At 38.8% G+C, this 20689-nt stretch overlaps 1 protein-coding gene across 1 annotated transcript in view; it reads left to right on the forward strand.

Moving 5' to 3' along the window:
• TRPM3 (transient receptor potential cation channel subfamily M member 3) overlaps window positions 1-3523 on the forward strand; it is a gene marked incomplete at both ends in the record, with an annotated part of 350930 nt that extends 347407 nt beyond the window's left edge. The window contains one exon of the mRNA XM_084305567.1: window positions 2074-3523. Within this exon, the coding sequence (XP_084161693.1) occupies window positions 2074-3523 (1450 nt within the window). The remainder of the gene's footprint in view (window positions 1-2073) is intronic.
• Window positions 3524-20689: the final 17166 nt, after the last annotated feature.

A 20689-nucleotide genomic window follows, 5' to 3' on the forward strand; every position in this document is an offset into this window, starting at 1 on the left:
CCGAAGGTACTGAGAGAACTGGCAGAGGAGCTGGCCAAGACACTTTCCATCATTTATCAGCAGTCCTGGCTATCGGGGGAAGTCCCAGTCGACTGGCGGCTAGCAAATGTGACGCCCATCTACAAGAAGGGCCAGAGGGCAGACCCGGGAAACTACAGGCCTGTCAGTTTGACCTCAGTGCCAGGGAAGCTCATGGAGCAGATCCTCCTGAGAGTCATCATGCAGCACTTGCAGGGGAAGCAGGCGATCAGGCCCAGTCAGCATGGGTTTATAAAAAGCAGGTCCTGCTTGATGAACCTGATCTCTTTCCATGATAAAGTGACATGCTGGGTGGATGAGGGAAAGGCTGTGGATATGGTCTACCTTGACTTCAGTAAGGCCTTTGAAACCATCCCCCACAACATTCTCCTCAAGAAACTGGATGCTCGTTGCTTGGACTAGCATACGCTTTGCTGGGTTAAAAATTGGCTGGGTAGCTGGGCCCAAAGGGTTGTGGTGAATGGAGTCAAATCCAGTTGGAGGCTGGTCACTAGTGGTGTTCCCCAGGGCTCAGTACTGGGGCCAGTCCTCTTTAATATCTTTATCGATGATCTCGATGAGGGGATCGAGCGCACCCTCAGTAAGCTTGCAGATGACACCAAGCTATGCGCGTGTGTCGATCTGCTCGAGGATAGGAAGGCTCTGCAGGAGGATCTGGAAAGGCTGGACCGATGGGCTGAGGCCAACTGTATGAAGTTCAACAAGGCCAAGTGCCGGGTCCTGCACCTGGGGCGCAATAACCCCAAGCAGAGCTACAGGCTGGGAGATGAGTGGTTGGAGAGCTGCCAGGCAGAGAAGGACCTGGGAGTGATGTTGGATAGTCGGCTGAATATGAGCCATCAGTGTGCTCAGGTGGCCAAGAAGGCCAATGGCATCCTGGCTTGTATAAGAAGCAGTGTGACCAGCAGGGCTAGGGAGGTGATCGTCCCCCTGTACTCAGCTCTGGTGAGGCTGCACCTCGAGTACTGTGTTCAGTTTTGGGCCTCTCACTACAAGAAGGACATGAAGGTGCTCGAGAGAGTCCAGAGAAGCGCAACAAAGCTGGTGAGGGGTTTGGAGAACAAGTCCTACGAGGAGCAGCTGAGGGAGCTGGGATTGTTCAGCCAGGAGAAGAGGAAGCTTAGGGGCAACCTTATCGCACTCTGCAGTTACATTAAAGGAGGCTGTAGCAAGGTGAGGTTGGCCTATTCTCTCATGTGCCTGGTGACAGGACAAGGGGGAACAGGCTAAAGTTGCACCAGGGGAGGTTTAGGTTGTATATTAGGAAGAAATTCTTTACTGAGAGGGTTGTGAGGCATTGGAATGGGCTGCCCAGGGAAGTGGTTGAGTCACCATCCCTGGAGTTCTTTAAAAGACGTTTAGATGTAGAGCTTAGTGATATGGTTTAGTAGAGGACTGGTTAATGTCAGAGGTTGGACTCGGTGATCTTGAAGGTCTCTTCCAACCTAGAAATTCTGTGATTCTGTGATTCTGTAAGTATGAATCAGAGAACAAGGAAAATACTTCCTTAGGCCCATGCAAGGGTAGCTGGTACAAATATGGGGGGAACATCAGAAGAAAAATGTGAGGTATTTCCCACGTTCTGTGGCACATTACACACTTCCATGACTTTTTTTAATTCAGGAGTTAACCACAATAATTCTGCCTGTAGCACAACTGAGAGTAATATCATGTGCATGTGCTGAAAGTTTTATTCATTTGTAACCACCTAATTAGAAGTTTTGGCAGCAGAGAGGTAACAAATCACAATAACATTTCTGTAATAGCCCCTGTCCCTGGGATAGTGCATACCTAAAATCCCTTCTATGTTATAATCAATAAGGAGCAGACACTGACTGGTTAACTTACTGGAACAATTTCCTGAGCAAGCAGTATCCTTTGGTTGCTGAAACTCTTCTAGCAATGTTTGATGTATATGAGGTGCACACTGATTCTGAATGTTGAGACCTATTTATTTCAATTTGTTTCAATGACCTATTGGTTGAACATCACTGCTTTGTAAAAATTAACCCATTTTATCTTCCCCTCCTTAAGGGTAGAGAACATGGCCATGCGACTGGAAGAAGTAAATGAGCGAGAGCACTGCATGAAGGCTTCTCTGCAGACTGTCGACATCAGGCTTGCTCAGCTGGAAGATATGATAGGACGAATGGTGACAGCCTTAGAAAAACTGACCGGCATAGAGAGAGGTGAGACAACCAAGATACGATCCAGGACCTCATCTGACTGTACAGATGCAGCCTACATTGTGAGGCAGAGTAGCTTCAATAGTCAGGAAGGAAATACTTACAAGCTTCAAGAGAGCATAGATCCTACAGGAGAGGAGTCCATGTCCCCAACATCTCCTACAATCACACCCCGCATGCGAAGCCACTCTTTCTATGCAACAAATATGAAGGACAAGTGTGGGTTGGAAAAGTTTGAAAGCATTTTTAAGGAAAGGTCTCCAAGCCTGCACCGGGCTAGCAGTTCCCACTCGATAGCAAAAGAAGGAAAGGCTCCCTTAGCCCCTACCAGCACTTTGTCAATTGCCCCAGACTCCAGAAGGCCTTCGTCTTGTATCGACATCTATGTTTCTGCAATGGATGAGATGCATTCTGACACAGAGCCTCTTGACAGCTCCATAAATATTCTTGGTACTGTAGATACAGCCCTACAGGCTCACATAGCCTCTTCCATTTTAGCTAACAGCACGTATATTAGCAGTACACCTAGTGAAAAGATTTCTGGCAGGAGTCTTGATTATGAGGAAACATCTGGAATAGAAACAAGAGCATTTTCTTCAGACTATTCACAAATCACAGATTGCCAAATACCCTGGGATTCAGACCCTCCCTTGTACCACACTTTAGAGAGATCCAAAAGCAGTCGTTATCTGGCTACAACTCCATTCATTCTGGAGGAAACACCAATTGTGAAATCTCACAGTTTTATGTTCTCACCATCTCGAAGCTACTTCAGCAGCCTTGGCGTCCCAGTCAAAACAGCAGAGTACACAAGTATTACAGACTGCATAGACACAAGGTGTGTGAGCGCTCCCCAGACCATTGCAGAGAGGGCCAGTTTTCCTGGAAGCCTTGGGGGCAAGGTGGAAGACTTGGGATGCTGCCACCCAGAGAGAGAAGCAGAACTAAGCCACCCAAGTTCTGATCATGAAGATATTGAGTCCAAAGACAAGAAGGGAATCCCCTTATCTCCTCAAGATGGCAATGCAACAAGAACTCTGAACAACAGCATCCCACTTCCAAAAATAGAGCGAGCCAACAGCTACTCTGCAGAGGAGTCCAACATGCTGTATGCACAGCACACACGTAAGAGCTACTCAATCAGCGATAAACTTGACAGACAGCGAAATGCAACGAGTCTGCGAAACCCCTTCCAGAGGAGCAAGTCCTCGAGGCCAGAGAGCAAAGGAGACAACCTGTCCATGAGGAGATTATCGAGAACAGGAGCCTTCCGTAGCTTCGAAAGCAAGCACAGCTAGGCCTAGACAAAGCTTGCAGGCAGGATCATCTGCTCTCCAGTCCATTTTCCTTAGAAGAATTAACACATCTCATATAATTCCATGTCAACTCCAGTTGGCGTTAGCCACCAGTCAAGGGAGCACATTGTCAGTCTCAGCAGCTCCTGCTGAGCTACTGCATCTTGACCCAGTTGACATTTGCACTTAAGGAAAAAGGGAGGGATGAAATAATTATGATCACCTCAATAAACAACAAGAAAAAAATCCCCCTTTATGAAGTCACAAGTAATAACTGAGTTCAGAAATCTGCCTTTTACTAGAAGGCATCCTAAGATCTATTATTCACAAGTTTTTAGGACACATGAATTAACTGGCAAAAAGAGATGTACAAATTAGATGTTCTAAACTTCAATCATGACTTCCTTTTCACCCGTTTCATCATTATGATGACTGATGAAAAGCATTTGTTATTTCTGTAGGAACTGGCAGCAAATAAACCTAAAGCCTCCCAAATACCTTACTTCCCTACTCTTGTGTAAATGAAGATGAACAAGCTAACAACCATAAAGTTCACTTGTCTCTTTTTGTATCAACTTCTAGTGTCACAAAAAATATATATAATAATAATTAAAATATAAAAAATCAAAAGTAGAAAGGGAACAGAAACACCTATTGTACTGCAACTTAAATGGAGGAGGAATTTATGTTAAAATATCAGGTGATTTCCTGTGTAAAATAGGCATTCTAGATTCTAGGACAGCTAAGCAAGCTTAGGATGAATGTAATTTAGCAGAATAGTATATATTTATTTTTTTACCATATTTGTCATCAATATGTTGTCTTATTAAATCAAAGGATGTGATGGAACAGTAAGAATGGGGTGATCAGAACAGAGCACAGCACTACTGTCAGGTTCTTACTGCTCTGTTTAATTAATTGTACAGACTGGAGAGATTTACCTGTGAGGTTGCCACCAGGCTCTTCTTGCCATTCCATTTGAGCTGCCAATATTTGTCACCTAAAACTATACAATTTATTTTTTTTTTAATGAGGACGTCGCTGTATTTGAACATTTCAAACTATATAAGATGTATCAAGATTTATCTGGTCTAAATCCAGATCAACCAAATTAGGCTGAATTTGCTTAAATGAAAGCATTCTTGGCAGAATACTACAAAACAATAAAAAGTATGTAGTATGTGTTTTTAAGGTAGGTTAAAGAACCAGAATGAAACAGGAATTGTCTGTTAACAACAAATTACATCAGTTGCAAGTATGCTTCCACTGTTCTGCAACATATTACATTACATGCATTTTAGTAGGAGAAAATGTATTTGATCTGTAATATAATTGTGGGTTTTGGTTAATGGCAATAGACTCCACTGACCTCACTCACATACTTTCTAAGGGACCACAGTATCAACAGGAATTTTAAACTTATTAAGGAAAGATATCATTGTGAGCAGAGGAGAAAGGGTATGCAGAAGACAGGAAAATGTTAAAGAAGTATAAAAAGCAACTGGATCAAAATTTCACATCCTCTGTGAAGGGACTTTTAAGCTTGAAAAGAGTGAAGCTAGTGCTGTTAAAAATTAAAACATCTCTACAATGACCAACATCTGTGTAGAATCAGGTCCTTTTTGTTATTAAAAAAGAGCATGTGCAAGTGGGGTACACACTTCCCATTTATTTAAATGGGAATTATCTTCCAAATCTCTAAGGCAGCTTTGAAAATGTAGGCTGACATTTTCTCACTAGAGTCTCGCACTGGGAGACTCTAAGGATCGTGTGAGAATAAAGTCTGAAAGACAAAAAATAGAGACATAAAAATAATCATCTGGCTCAAGACAAGAGGCAAAGAAGGTAAAAACCTTTAGGTACTGAGTCACTACGTTGGAAAGTTCATTACATAGAGAACTGCAACATGGACACACTAAGCACAATGTGTTTCGTGCTTCCTGCACCAATGTGTTCCTTTCTTTATCCTATTTGACCAAGCTTTCAGTGAGCTAAACTCCACCAAGACACCATATTTATGCAATTGCCTTGCAGTCCATGTGCAGCATTATGGTCACATGGCAACACCAAGAAAGGTCAGAAACCTTTCTGTGCATTATGAAGCATGCTTGTAATAGGCTGATTGTTGAACAATAGCAAAAAGCCCAGGGACAAAGGAACTTGTGTTTAACAATCTGCTTCAAATGTGCCAACTTTTGTTAGCAGCCTTTTACTAAGGCTTCTCCAAATCTATTTGTCCTTGATGAGTATAGGGGGATCTTCTCGCTCTGTTTTCTTTGTTACTTTTACGAATGTCTTCTAAAACTATTCGTGGATTCTTCCACCTCCACCATATTTCTGGCCTACTCTAGAGGAACTTCAAATTCATTAGAAATTCGTCAACAGTGATTTGTTTGAGGCATAGGGCTCTCCTCTGGGGTAGATTTCATCGCTTAGTTTGTCAGGGTAAAGGAATTTGCCAAACCCAGAAGCTGTATAAACATTTAAGATACAGCACTTTATTGATCTGGAACACACATTCCAGGTAAAAGGAAACAGGACACTTTATTTACCTCTTAAAATTTGCCATTATATATAAAATGTAAATTCAGATGTTAAAAGTGTGATTGCAAGATGTCAGAACACTTCTTTTCCTGAATGTTTCCCATTTATTCTACAACGTGGTTTCTGTAGAATATATTATGATGGATGTTATGTTATTTCATCTTCATCTCTTTTTTACGTATTGCATCAAACTGCTCCTTTCAGAATTTGGTGGTAAGAAACCCATTTCTTGCGATGGGGCCAGATTGCCCCCTCCCAATGTACTATGACCATTTAGTGAGAGTAAAAGTTGTATCATCCATCATCATGTACCTATAGCTTGTGCCATATGACATATTCTGTATCAAGGGATAGCGCTTATGAATTATATATCTGCACATATATACATATCTCCCATGTATAAACCAGTATAGTTGTGACATGTGATAATATTAGTGAACGTTACAGGACAATTTTAATATCACATTATAAAGTCTTGTTTGTAAATCTGTAACATTCAATAAAATAGCACATGTTGCATCAAGCATTAAGTTCCACTATCCAGTTATTAGCATACATATGGAATATGCATTTCTGGTCACAGTGTGTGAGTTAGGTATATTTCACATATTTCTTTGTATAGCTCCACTTAAATGTCTGTATGAGCTGATGTGTAAACCTCTAATGAGCCACTGTGGGCTGTGACAGGTGAGCTGTGGTAATGTGAAAGATGAACTGGCATGTTATGCAAAAGATTATAAGATAAATGAACTTTAATAATATTTTGAAACTCAACTGAACTTAGTTGTTTGTTTACATACGCTGGCCAACTGAGGAAGCAGTGTACAGTATTTTATAAGTATTTTCCTATAGTAATCTGTTCTGTTGTTTCCAGTTTAAGTGATGTTATTCTACAGTTGGGGTATACACTTGTCCTAGGTATTGGGTTATAGCACATTATTCTTTCACAATAACCGTGCGGTATGACTGAAATAGTTTCTCTTCCTTACAGTCCAGTCTTTTTTTGTGTCAATGAAAATGCATGCATTGTTCCATGAGTTTCTTTGGACTGCTATGAAACTTAACATTTTGCTATTGCCTGCCTGTAAAGACGAATCCAGTTAGGAATGAATTCAAGCTTTTGGATGTTTACATTATTTCCATTATGTTTGATCTTTAGCAAAGTAACTGATTTTTTTATTATTTTTAAATGACAATTGTATTTTATGAAATTGAAATATTCAACACAAAATGCGAACCTACAGCAGTCCTCAGACATTTGGCTCTCTCTTTTTTGGAAGAGATAAGGTGCTACATTATTGTTCTTAGCACAAGTGCCAGTTAATAAATGGCAGTGTGGGGATAATTTAAAAATACAATGAACACCCAAAATATCCATTCATGCACATAAGGAAAGCCCTCTGGGTTCCAAATATAGATTGCTTTTTTTCATTTTCCATTTATAGATTTTTGGTAAAAAAATAAAAATAAAAATGATTTGTACCTTTTGTGGAATGGATAGCCTTTTGTCAGGGGATAAATATCTTAGTTAGGTATATTTTTTGTAAGAGAAGAAAATGATTTGTTTCCTAGAAACTGTCAGTACGTGGAAAATGCAACTACACATATAACTGATAAAAAAATGTGCTGATAGCAGCACACAGCCTTAGTCCAATGACTGCAGTCGGAAAAAACAAGTATCTCTGTCCTGAGAGCAGAATTTATCAAAGGTTTTAGTTTAGAGCGAGTCAGTGAAACAAAATTATCTATAAACTCATGGTGCAAATTTTTAAAACAAGCATAAATGTCTTGTTATGTTGCTCAGGTTATACAGTTAAGAGGATTTGATAATCACCACAAGGGAAAATGTGAGCTTGTGATTCCTGGATTTCCCTAGGAATACTTTCGTAGTTGTGAGCCTCCCCCCTGCTTCAAAATAATAGTATATTTGCGTTTTTGCACAAATATGCATATTTTTTTCAAAAAACACAACATTTTCAGTTCTGTTAAATGGTGTCAGGTATTGACCACCTTCTTCAAAAGAAATAGGAAAGCTTTATAGCATTAATTTTCCATCATCCACTTCAAACAACAACATCGTCCAAACTGAGCAGAAGTATGGCATTGAGGTGTCTGCTTATATAAGGAAACACTGCATTACTTTGGATGGAATTCACCGGCCTTGCCACACTTTTGCAGAGAAACACTAGTGTTGAATGTGGAGGGACCAACTTTCTGCACCCCAGTAAGAATTATGCAGCTTAATAGCTAATCACAGGGTGAACACTATAGGTAATATAATTTTCTCTTCTGCAATATTGACGACAGTTATGGTCTTATCACTGCTGATGCAAATCTGATGGGAAAAGAAAAAAAAAAAAAAAACTGATTTCTAAGGAGTTATTCTGACATTTGTCAGAGAATGGATTTATTCTTTTATCCTGCTATTTCTATATTACTTTGAGTCATGGCACAGCTTATCCTAAGTCATCATCAGGTGGGCAGTCTAATGACTGAGCCATTGAGCCAGAGCAGTCATGAAAGTCTCTGACCTATTAATTTTTGCTATACATTTTCAGATCTATCATAGAGCCACAGAGTACTTATTTCAAAAAAAAAGTGATTAAGAAAAATGTTTGATTATGAAATTGCTGCTTTTTCTGCTGCAGGGAAGTGATAAGTCTTGTTTATTTTAGTATTTGGTAGGGAGAGGGAGGGGACAGAAGTGGGAATTGGCTGTGAAATACAATTTTATGCCTTCACAAGAGTAAATTGTATTAAAGTTATATTCTTCTTCCACCACTGCAGTTGTTGTACATGAGGAGAGTCTATATGCTGCTACTGCTGTCTGGAACAGTGTTTGCAATATACTATACTAATAGCTATTTAATCGTTTATTATTTGGGTTATCATTTGTAAGTGTATAACAATCATTTATAAAGGGAGAAAAAAAATGATTAAAATGTCATTTTAAACAAATTCCTACTAATATGAAGCTTTTCAAGTATGATTTGTCTAAATGTATATCACTAGGGAAAATGGTACTTTCCAAAGGTCTACTGGATTCACAATGCACTTTTAGACTGTGTTTAGATATGTAATAAAAAAGCAGAAGTTGGCAATTACTACAGTAGAACTTTCTGACAATTCTGTAACAATTGTTTTGCAATAAAAGAAAAGATGTAGTTCAAAACATCTGTACTTACTGGTACATTTATTCATGGTCATTTACTACACAGCAACACAACAGCAGTGTGATGGAAACTGCTTTTCTCTAAGACCTCCCACTGCTCTAGTTCTAACTTCACAGCTTAAAAAAAAAAAAAAAAAAAAATTGTTTGCTGCCTTGCACACTGACACGTTGAATGTTCTAAGTTACTTCCACCTCTGAAATGGAGTGTCATTCAGATATCTCTTCTCCTGGTCATTATCAGACCCAAGGTTGAGCCCAGACAGACAGACATCTTGATGTCTTGATGTGTTTGTTAAGAAGAAGTGATAGTTTCTTTTATTTACAGCTACCACTTCAGCAAGTTGAGAGATACAAGCATTGATTACAGGTCCACTCTAAGTTGCTTCCACATAGTCTTGAATAAACACATTCATTTGTGTGGCACACGACCCAGATGGGTGGCATCATTGGCTCTTGTAACTAAAGAAGGTTCATTGAAAACAACAGAAACCAAGGAAGCCACTAGTACCCATGACCTCCTCTGAACTTGTATCTCAGCTTCTTCAAGAACGAAGTCATTACCTCTGTCTTCATGATGCTCTACAACCAGCCCTGGTACTTCCTCACAAAAATGCTGGAAAAAAGAGGCACTGACACAAAGTAAGTCAAGGTCAGGATCTGCTCCTTCAGCAAGTGACTCTTCACTGAGATAATACATATTTTAACTAAATGCAAAAGAGACACAGGAAACATCCCACTGAACACAAATATATCAGATACTCAAGATAGTTCTACATAAATCAGTCACACTTCAGGAGGGGAATGGTTGAGAAAGGTGTTATTTATTTCAGATTTCTCAGAAGGAAATGATAAATCAGATTTTATCTAGTCTCCTAGAGTGCCATTCAGTAAAGACAGTAGGAGCTTTGAAGCCTTATACACACACATATGCACACAGATCTGTGCAAGACAGTTGATTTCTAGGTAACACTATGTACCTGGTCCCTCCTGAGATTTCCCAGGAAAAACCTTAATCTGAATTCAGACAGTTAGTATATGCCTGTAGAAAATGATGTCTTGATTTTTAAGCCCACAAACTGCACTCTTATAGCTTTTAGGGCAGTGGTCTGGTATCTTTTACTCCAGTTACCACACAATGGCAAAGAACTCCATTTGAAGTTGACCGTGACATTCCACCCTGATTCGTTATCCTCACAACTGAATACAGCAAGAACTTAGAGTACAGAAATGCTTCTACATCTTCACAGTCTTTGTGTATCAACCTCAAATTTCACCCTGTTTATATTTCTGGAACAGTGAAAAAAAGAATATATAAAATCCCAAAATTTTATGATTATGAAATTTTCAAATAATTGGTTGCAGCATGAGTAGTTGTAGAATATTATGAAACAATAATGACAAGCAGTATCTAAGGGAAGGTTACTGTAGTATGGTTGTGCAAGATAACAATAGCAGCCCATGAACAGACATCCAGTTGCAGATATAGGCAACTGCTGCAGAGAGCTAAGGGTGGATTAAGAGCTATGAAAAGAATGGCCTTTGTTAGTGTGAATTTAAAAATAAGAAGTCTGAAAGCTATTCAGACAGCTAGAGAGACTGGTACCTTAGATAGAGATAGAGATACCTTAGAGAGAGAGACTACCACCTTCAAAAACTTTTTTTTTTTTTGCCACACCTTTCCTTACGACATAAACAGATAGCCAAATGCCAAACAATCTCATGTGCATCATTGAAGCAGCTGTGAAAGACCCAGAATTGTCCTCACAAAATATTCTGGTGATTTTGGTTCTCAGTGTGTAAAGATACAAATTTTTTATAACAATCTCAGGAAAAAAAAAATGCTGAGGTTCTGAAACATTAGCTGAAAATGCTAACAAATAATCTACTTTTCCCTTATTTGGAAGATTACAAAAATTCAACTGCCAAGCACTATCTGTTAATGAAAATTTTGAAACTTAATATACATCTTTTGCCAAAAATAAAATCTTCTGGAAATATCAGTAAAAATAGTAAATATGATTAATTTAAAAAAAAAAAAAAAAGTCCTTAAAAATATGAGTCACACTCAAACTTGAGTTCTAACCCACAGCTGCTGAACTACAGTAACTGTATTATAATTTAGGGGTGGGATAAGGGAAACAGTCTACTTAAGAGAAAATATGAACAACGAACTCTAAAATTCACATCAGTCATGCTATGTAGCTAGAACCTGCTTCTTCCCATAGAGGATGTTTCAGGAACTACACATTATCTCTGAAATTGGTACTAGGGTTAGCTCATGAGTAACCCATTTCTACAATGCTATCTATTTTACTAATACTGTAGTATGTTCATCAGAGAATCATAACTTAGGCATATAACTTAGAGCTACAATGATTAATTCGTGCTTATTACTGAATGAACAGTCCCCTTCTCAGTGGCACTGTTGAGTGGCTTTTGATAAATACCTGAAAAGATGTTCTGTCTGTTTGCTCCAGTCTTATCTAAGGGATGGTGAATAGCTGCCCTGTTGCAGGAGCGGGCCAAAGATTAAGAAAATGTGACCTGTTTCCCAGTTCCCATGAAGATCATTTTCTTCCTGAAACATTTTGGCTTTCTAACCAGAACAGACTGCCTTCATCTCCATCCCAGTCAGAAAGGAGTGGCAGCAGACACCTTGGAAAGTGCATCACACTTTAATTTCCTTTCTTTTTCCCTTTCCTTTTCCTCACTATGTAGAGCCATAGCTAGGGTCTTCATTACCACTGCAGTCCTTTAAACATTTATCTCTAACTTTTATATGCTTGTTTGATTTATCAATAAGTCTACAAAATAAACTAAGACTACCTTAGTCCAAACAATCCCTTCTAAAATATCTGTGTCTTTCAGGCCATAAGGCACCGTGGACGTTCATGGGAAAACAAGTTTTTCTCAATAACAGCAGCTGATCCTACTCACTGGCCACTGATGGTGAAAAAAAAAAAAAAAAAAAAAAAAAAGTCTCCATTTTGTTTGAGATGGTGGAAGAAACAGTTCTGTGCAGCACCTGAGCAGATTCAGCATGGGGCTTTAGTTCTAGGCTAAGTAGAACTTGGAAACCACAGGATTTCACAGGATTTTCTGTGCTCCTGTTCTCTCTAGTTTCTTCCCTTGATGTAGTGGAACTACATCACTAAGCGAACTATAACAAGCAGGTTCATGCTAGAGAAGTCTTAACAAATAATTTTAGTCCAAAATGAAGGTCAAGGGTTTGATTAAAAAAAAAAAAAAAAAAAAAAAAAAAAAAAAAAAAAAGAGTACTTTAAAAGTAAAAATCCTATAGCAAACAGACAAACAAACAATCAAATAAAATAACAATCAAGTGCAGAGCAACAACTTATGGATCCATAAGGGCTCAATATGAAGCAGACACTGAAGATTCAGTTTTACTAAGAAGTTAGTTCTAGGTGTACCAAGAAGTTAGCCGTGCATTTTTTCAGTTTAGATGAGGTTGCACGGAATAGTTATACATTAAAAAGCTATTAATTAAAAAAAATGAAGATGACCAAAATGAAGAGTTACTGTACTGTTGAAATTTGGCACTGGAATTTCTTTTTTAAACGAACATTTTCCAGAGTGTACACTACAATAGAAAATATTGTACAGTATGCATTATTTGTTTAAACTGTCCTAATAATGTTTTCATGTTGAAGAAATGGCTAAGACCTTTGCCTGGCCTCTATTTTAAAAAGTGATTTTTTTTTTCTGTTTCTTTCTCTGCTGGTGGAGTTAACGCTACAATCAAAATGTTATATTTTAACATGTTTACAGAGAAACTCTGATTCAGCCTAAATGAGGCAGAGCACTTGCAGCAGAGGCTGAATTGCAGATGGAAATGAGCAGCCCAGTTGTTGTGAGGAAGGTCAGTGTTATGCAGTGCCATGCAAGCACCAGTTCCCACACCCCGATGGCTACGGGACACTCAGAGGTGACCGCTATGCTTTGTAAGGAGGTGTTAAGGGCAGGCAGGTCCAGCTGACTCACCAGCTTACTCTCCTGTACTGACTGGAGCCTAGGATCCAAGTTGCGTGTACAGCAACTTGTCATGCGAAGTATCGCTGTCACCAAATCTGGATAGCTTCCTAATCTGAAAGGGGAACATTGTCCTGCTCCACCTGTGTCTAAAGCTATTTACACTGAAAGCTGGCAGCCTTCAAGAGCAGGATGGAGGAACGCGTGTGTCCTGCATGGTAAAGCACGGGCACTCACAGCATTTCAAACCTTTCTCCGCTGGGTTTCGCCCCCTCCCCAGACGCGAGGGTCCCTGCCCGCTGCACCGTCCCGGCACCGGCTGTGGGACATGGTGCCATTTCTGTCCAAGTGGCCGCTGGATGTCACTGTTTCTTATCCGAGAGGCACCCACGCTGACAGCGTTTCTGTGACTCGAAATAAGGGAATTGAGGGCCTTAAGGACAAAGGAAAGAGCAAGCTTCACAGCCTGCTCCAGGACAATCACTTGAAGCATTCCTTATTGAAGTCCCAGGTGGTGCAGGAGCCACAGGGGACCAGCCAGGCAGGCCCTGGCTGCAACCAAAACTGGTCGAGCCACCCTGAATTGGTTAGCATCAATAAGGACTGAGAACATGGGCAGATCGAAGTGTGAAGCCCTCAGAAATAAATCCTGGGGCTGTGTTGTAGCTAGACCTGGAGACCTGGCACTATGCTAACAAGTGTTTTTTGGAGGAAGAAGTAGAGAGCCTGACCTGTTTGTGTTACCCATGCTAATCACAATTTTTCTAAGTCCAACATGAAAAAAATTGCATAAGTAGCATAACTCCTTATGTGGAAAATATCTGGAGTTTGAAACTTCATTATATATGGGGATGGTAACATTATTTCTTATAAGTGGAAATGTCAGGCAACTTTAGTCATGTTTTAATTGTTCAGAATATTGCTAAACATTGCAACCCTTAAGGTTGAAGTTTTCTGGTATGATTCCTGGTTGTAGGTAAAGGTAACCAGGGAAACAAATTATTATTATTATTATTATTATTATTATTATTATTATTATCATTATCATTATCATTATCATTATTATCATTATTATTTTAATATATAATAATATATTGATTATATATTATTATTATATTAATTATTTTTTATTATTTTATCAATATATTAATATAATAATATATTTAATAATAATAATAATAAAAAAAATATTTAATTCATACTAAACACAAATAAACAAATGAAAAAATAAACAATCAAAAAAAAATCTGAATTTTGCATGTATACCTTAAAATCAATGAGTAGCAATGTGGGGTTTATTATTATTATTATTTATCTTATTTTATTTTAACAGTTAAAACCTATGGAGATTTTTTACCCATGCTGAACTGATGATGACTTACTTACACCTGCAGCACTGGGATATTGGATGCCTTTTTTGAGCCAGCCACCAAAACAGGAGGGTTCTCACTTCAGTTCATTAAATTATTTCCCATAACAGAATTCTGCACAGCAGACACTGGAGAGTCTGATGTAAAAAAAAAAAAAAAAAAAAAAAAGTCACATAATTGTACACCACTTTAGACACAAAACCCTCCCTGACAAAAACCAGGTCTGGCTTTACACTGGGCATGGGCACAGAAAGCCTGGAGAGTGGAAGGTTGCCTGTGTTAAGAATTTTTTCCATTAAGGGGCTTTTGCACATCTATCAAGGTGAAAAGCATCAGAAAGTTGGCTGTATTGTACTGACCACACACCAGGCAACTTGCTGCTGTCTTAGACTGTGGCACACTATCCTTGGGATTGTTAGTCAGAAAACAACATCCTGAAGAACTTCAAAGCGATGCGATAATTATTGTGTTCTTCTCGTTTTCTGAATTTTTGGCTTGGTTTGTTTGCATGACAAAGGGCTGAACATGCAGGACAGGTAGAAATCAGTGGGAACCCTCTGAACATGCAGAGAACTGTATAACAACAAATCTCCTGAAAAATCAGGTCCCTAATTAGAACCTAAGTCCCTCTGACAGAGCAATTCTGCATCTGTCCTTCTGGTCCCTTAAACAAGTAGGAAAAAATGTGTTCATGCTATGTTCACCCTTCACTACCAAGAACACTTCTTTTTGCACTATCCATGCAGAAAAGTTGGGTACTATCTCTCCTCTAAGCCCTCTCAACAGACAAATCCCATTCTCCCACCTCCCCAGGGAGCAGTTAATGACTTCTCCATCTGTGAGTATTCCTGGGCAAACCACCCTCAGCCAGTTGACTGTTTGAAGCTGCTCATTCAGACAGAGGGCTCCAGAGCCCAGAGCAAAGCTAGGTTAAGGCATTCCCCTGGTGCAGTTTGAAGAGTTTCAGGCAGAGAAAGGATCATAAAATGTAGGAAATCTTTCAAAGTTCAGAGTGCTTTTTATATGCTGTATAATAGAAGGGGACACTGATAACATAACCAGCTGTTTTTCCTGCTCCCTGTTTTATTAGGCGTGTTCTGAGTTGACCTATTTTAAGCCTCCTGGGCTTGGAGAGCAAAAGAATAAGGCAGAGAGAGGGGGAAACCTGTTTAATGATTCCAAAAGAGGTTTCATTCATCAGATAAGCCCCTGGCTGTTTGGCAAAATCATGCATAGAAAGTATGTATCTCCCAATGGGATTTGGGGAAAATACAGGCCATTAGAAACTTTAAGCACCTACTGCATTAGGCAAGAACTGAGCAGATTTATCAACCTGGCTTCAAATGGCCATACCTTTTATGCTGTTTTGGTGATCTGGTGCTAAGCCACCACATCCTTGTTTCACATCTGTCAACAGAAACATCACACAGGGAAAAGCATTGGAAATTGTGACACATAACATTAAAGATTTTAATCTCCTACTGTGCCAATGTCACAAGTTCAGCCAGCTAAATTAATCTGGAATTTAGGAGGGATCTTCTGCTACCTTCTTTCTATTCCTTTCTATTTAATGTAGTGCAAAAGCTGATCCAGAGGAAATCCAATGACTGCTGCTTTCACACAAGTGTCTCAGGGTGTCTCAGCAATCACAAGACTCCTGGGTTTGTTTCTCTCAGGGCTCTGAACAGCATAGGACCACCTAATACCACAACTGCTATTACATTAAAAATAAAAATAAATAAGTAAATAAATAAATAGGACTGTCCATGATTTAAAAAAATATGTATCTTGGCAACCTCTGCCTGGTCTGTCCTTCTGAAACCTCTGAAGCCAGTTCTAAGCCCTACCCACTCCATCTCAAAAAATAAAAAAAAAAAAAAAAAAAAAAAAAAAAAAAAGAATGCTAAATGAACATTCAGAAATATTAAGCAACCTCTGTTACATTGCTGTGAACCAGCTCATGTTCCCACTGTGGTGGAGTAGAGCAGCCATAGCTCAATGGAAATGGGAGCAGAATGAGCATGTCCAAGCCAGGAGTAACTATGTGTACATGAATAATAAATACATGTAAACCTTGCTGAAAGTGACCACCTGACGGGAATGTAAAGATCAAAAGGAGTATTTTTACTACTTATATAAAACAAAACTTTGAGAAATAAACTAATCATTAAAAAAAAAAAAAAAAGAAAAAAAAAAAGAAAAAGAAAAGTGGAGCGAAAGGAACATCAGTGTTCATCTTTTCTGAACAGAGCATCAAAAATGCAAGCATGCAGAGAAACAGGTACTGTGAAGAATGAAGTCTCACCTTGGCTAAGCCAAAACTGGTCAACTGTCTTCTCCATTGAAGCAACCAAGTTACCCAGACTACATGCTTAAATGACTACAAGCAAAACTTGACACAACAAATGAAACCATCCTGAGCTAGCAATACACAGTGTGATGGGTGGTGATGGCTCTCTGTGATGGCTCCAAATAAAGGAGCATCTAAACTCACATGAGTAATAGCTGCCTCAAATTTTGTCTTAATAGGATGTATCAGCCTTATATTTCTTATGTCTTTCTACAGAAAATAAAATAAAAATAATTATTTCTGCCCACTTCTCATATATGCTGGTTGTTCATAAACCCTGTAGGCTGCAATGATTCATCAGAATTTACATAGCAGCTGCATGCAAGATTTTTTATCCCTTCTTCAATAACAAAGGGCAACTTAACAGCTTTGAATTTCTGTGTAAAAGCTGTTGTTAGAGTATCAGGCCAAAACACTGCCCTAGCTGCCAGCACTACAGTCCTAGTAATCAGGTCTGTAAGAAACAGATTTATAATTGGCTTTTATTCCTGTTACAGCAGCACACTCCAGAAACATAGTACTTTTACTGCCATTAGTATTGATAGCCATCTTTCCAAATCTCCTAAAGCCTACCTGTGCACACAAATGGTAGTGATTCATAGCAAATGATTAGTCAGAGCTGAAATTAATGAAAAGTTAAGGACATAAGCCCCCTTCATTCGGCATTTCCATGTGATTTCCCCAGCCCAGTCTTGGAAATAAAGGAACTGGAACACTCGCCAGTTGACACCTGCTATCCCATGGCTGCCACACACACACATAGCACAGAGAGTCAGGCTGCACTTGATGAGGCCACCTCTGATGCAGGGGAGAACTCAGCTAGCCAGCTGCCGCCTTTTCTCCTGGCAGCTTTGGGTGACACAGGAGCTGAGGTGGTCACTGGTGGGGCTGGCTTCAAGTGAAATAGCAGCTATAGCTGCGCACCACACACTCCAAGAACTTCAGCTAGCAGCCGCAATGGTTAGATACAAGAGAAGCCAGCTCCCAACAAAGACAGGCTGGATCATCCCAGACCAATAGCTCACCTGCTCGCAGAGGGCACTGCATGACACAAGGAGATACTACATTGCAATTAAGCAAGCTGCAGGGCTTCCAACAGGTGAAGTGCTTAGGAGTTCACAGGCCTCTTGCTGTAAGCTGAATGGTTATTGTAGTTGTAAATGAGGGCATAACAAATGCCACAGTTGGTTTTCAGAGTGGCAGTGCTGTTAAAATAAATAAATAAATAAAACTCTTACAAACCAAAGGCCCAAGCACAAACAGCAATCTGTAACAAAAGAGTTAAGTACTTGTTAAGGAGGAAACTTGAATAAACCCTAATTTAAAGGTACTCCCTCAGATCAATACACTAACTTGCAGTTGCAATTGGAGTCCCACGGCTTCAGGTACCTGTCTGTGGGTACAGGCGATCCTTGCAGCTGGCTTCCCACCATGTTGTTGATTAAGATGCATTCACTTCTTCCAGAGCCATTAATGTGAACCACCACTTGTGGCATCACAAGGACTCATTAAGCAGATTGCTGATTATATTTTTTTTTTGGCATGGATATACTTGGATTTTGATACACAGAAGGAGTACAATTGTGCTGAGTGCTTCACAGGCCACTGACAGTGCCCTAACTGTTCTCGTCTGCACCAGTACCTGGTGCATGTACGGTCCTGTGAGTTTTCTGAGCTTTGTACCTTTTTCTGTACAGACTAGATTATGAACACCAGCTGAAAGGGTCATGCCACTCTCATATCCTGCCATTCCTCCCTGCAATTTTCTGGTCAAATATGCTGCAGTGCCCCCAGCCCAGACACTCCCTTTTTCCTGTAAGAGCATTGACACATCCATGTATTTCTGCAGGCACCTTAACTGCATTTGTAGAAGAAAAAAATATGTATATAAACAATCAATCAAACAAGATTTGAGTAATGTCATAAAACTGATCATACATCTTGAAAAAATTCACTTTATTTTTTCAAAAAAAGCACTGGAAATGGGCAAATAACTAAAAGATGGGAAGAGCAATGCCCTATATAGTCTTACAAGAAAAAAGAAATTTCAAATAAGCTTTACATAATTGCAACATTTGAGGTCATATTTTTCAATAATACAATAAATGATCTTGATGAAGTTCACATCTGTTAGTGAACTATACAAGAAGTAGTATTTGTCTTCTCAGATCTACTATCTGCTTGAACTATCTGTCAAATATTTAGAAAATGTTTTCTTTGTTTTTGGTTATTCACCAGCAGGTCATCCTCTCTGACCAGATAATAAGAGACAAGGACATTTAGGTACTCTGACAAACTAGAGTATATCTAAACCTCTTTTTGGGGGGGAAATTATTTCTTGTACACATGAATTTGAAGCATGACTTGTAAAGAGTTTGCAATTAGCACTTGAACCACTGCTTCAATTAGGGCTTCAAGGAAAATTCACTTCTTAGCACACTTGAAACACACAGGAATTTATGTGGCAGGAAAAAGCCAGTCTTCTCCCCACTCAAGTCTAGACAATAAGAAGTTAATATTTCTACTTCTGTTTAATCAGTCTGTGGCTCAGGATCAAACATTCAAAGATGTTTTGCACCTAAGTATGTTTAGCACAAAGATGTTTAGTACCTTCATGGGTACTTTAATATCAGAATACTTAAAGAGCTGAGCTTTGCTCCTTCAGCCAGTATTTTTGTAATTTAGTTATCAAAGTTATTCAAAAGGGTCATGGACTCACCAAAGTTACTTAAATTGTGAACAGATATTTATTGACATTCGTCAGCTATCTGTCTAGCTCACTGTGGGATCTGAACAACAAGCCTCTTTCAATACAAGCAGTTCAATGGTTCCTGCACAACTGTCAGGTCTCTTAAAATTCTAACTGGTAAAATGAACACTATAATTTCTTTCTTTATATTTTGAAGGTACGGGGAACTCTAGTAACAATCCTCAGTTTCTTTATATCCTATAATAAAAAGCAGGATTAATATTGCAAAGCCCTAAAATCTTTAAATAAATAAATAAATAAATAAATAAATAAATAAATAAATAAATAAATAAATAAACAAATAAATAAAGGTCGCCTATGCATTCTCTTTCTGCAAAAAATGATGGGTTTATTTACATATTCAAATACTATCGTATTCTTCCTCCTCAGGATTGGCTAAAATTGATGAACATCTATGTTGTTTTCTCATCAATCCATGCCTTATGCTCCTACATTTTAATTTATTTTACTATTTTTTTTAAGTTTTAATTTCATTTGAGCGGGTTCTGTAATACTTGTTGCTAAATTAACAAATGTTTTTACATATTTATGAATTAATTTATTTCTGCAATAACTCTGACATGACTAAGTGTTGATAATCTCAGTTTACAAAATGGTTTGTAATTGTGGAAACTCAATTTGAAAAATTTGCCATCCAAACTTCTAACGTTTTATACTGAATGTTATCCATTTGAGATAATCTTGATAGATTTTTTTACAGCTGTGAGCATACGCTGCCTTTGAAAATAGCCTCAGGTCAGGTATCTGGAGAATTAGAGACATTTGGTGGCAGTCAGAAGTTTAGTTGAAATGACTTAACCAAAATCCATCAGAACTTTGTGGCAAAAATGGCGACAGAGCCCAGTCCTTCAGTGAACACTTCTCCCTCATATTTTCTTTTCTATTACCTCATTGTAATGACCATTGACTTGAAGCTTTCCACTGGGAAGTATTTTGTGACAGAAAATGACATCATAGACAAATTATATATATA

Source organism: Netta rufina, assembly GCF_964035555.1.
Source record: "Netta rufina genome assembly, chromosome: Z".
In the NCBI taxonomy this organism is placed as follows: domain Eukaryota; kingdom Metazoa; phylum Chordata; class Aves; order Anseriformes; family Anatidae; genus Netta; species Netta rufina.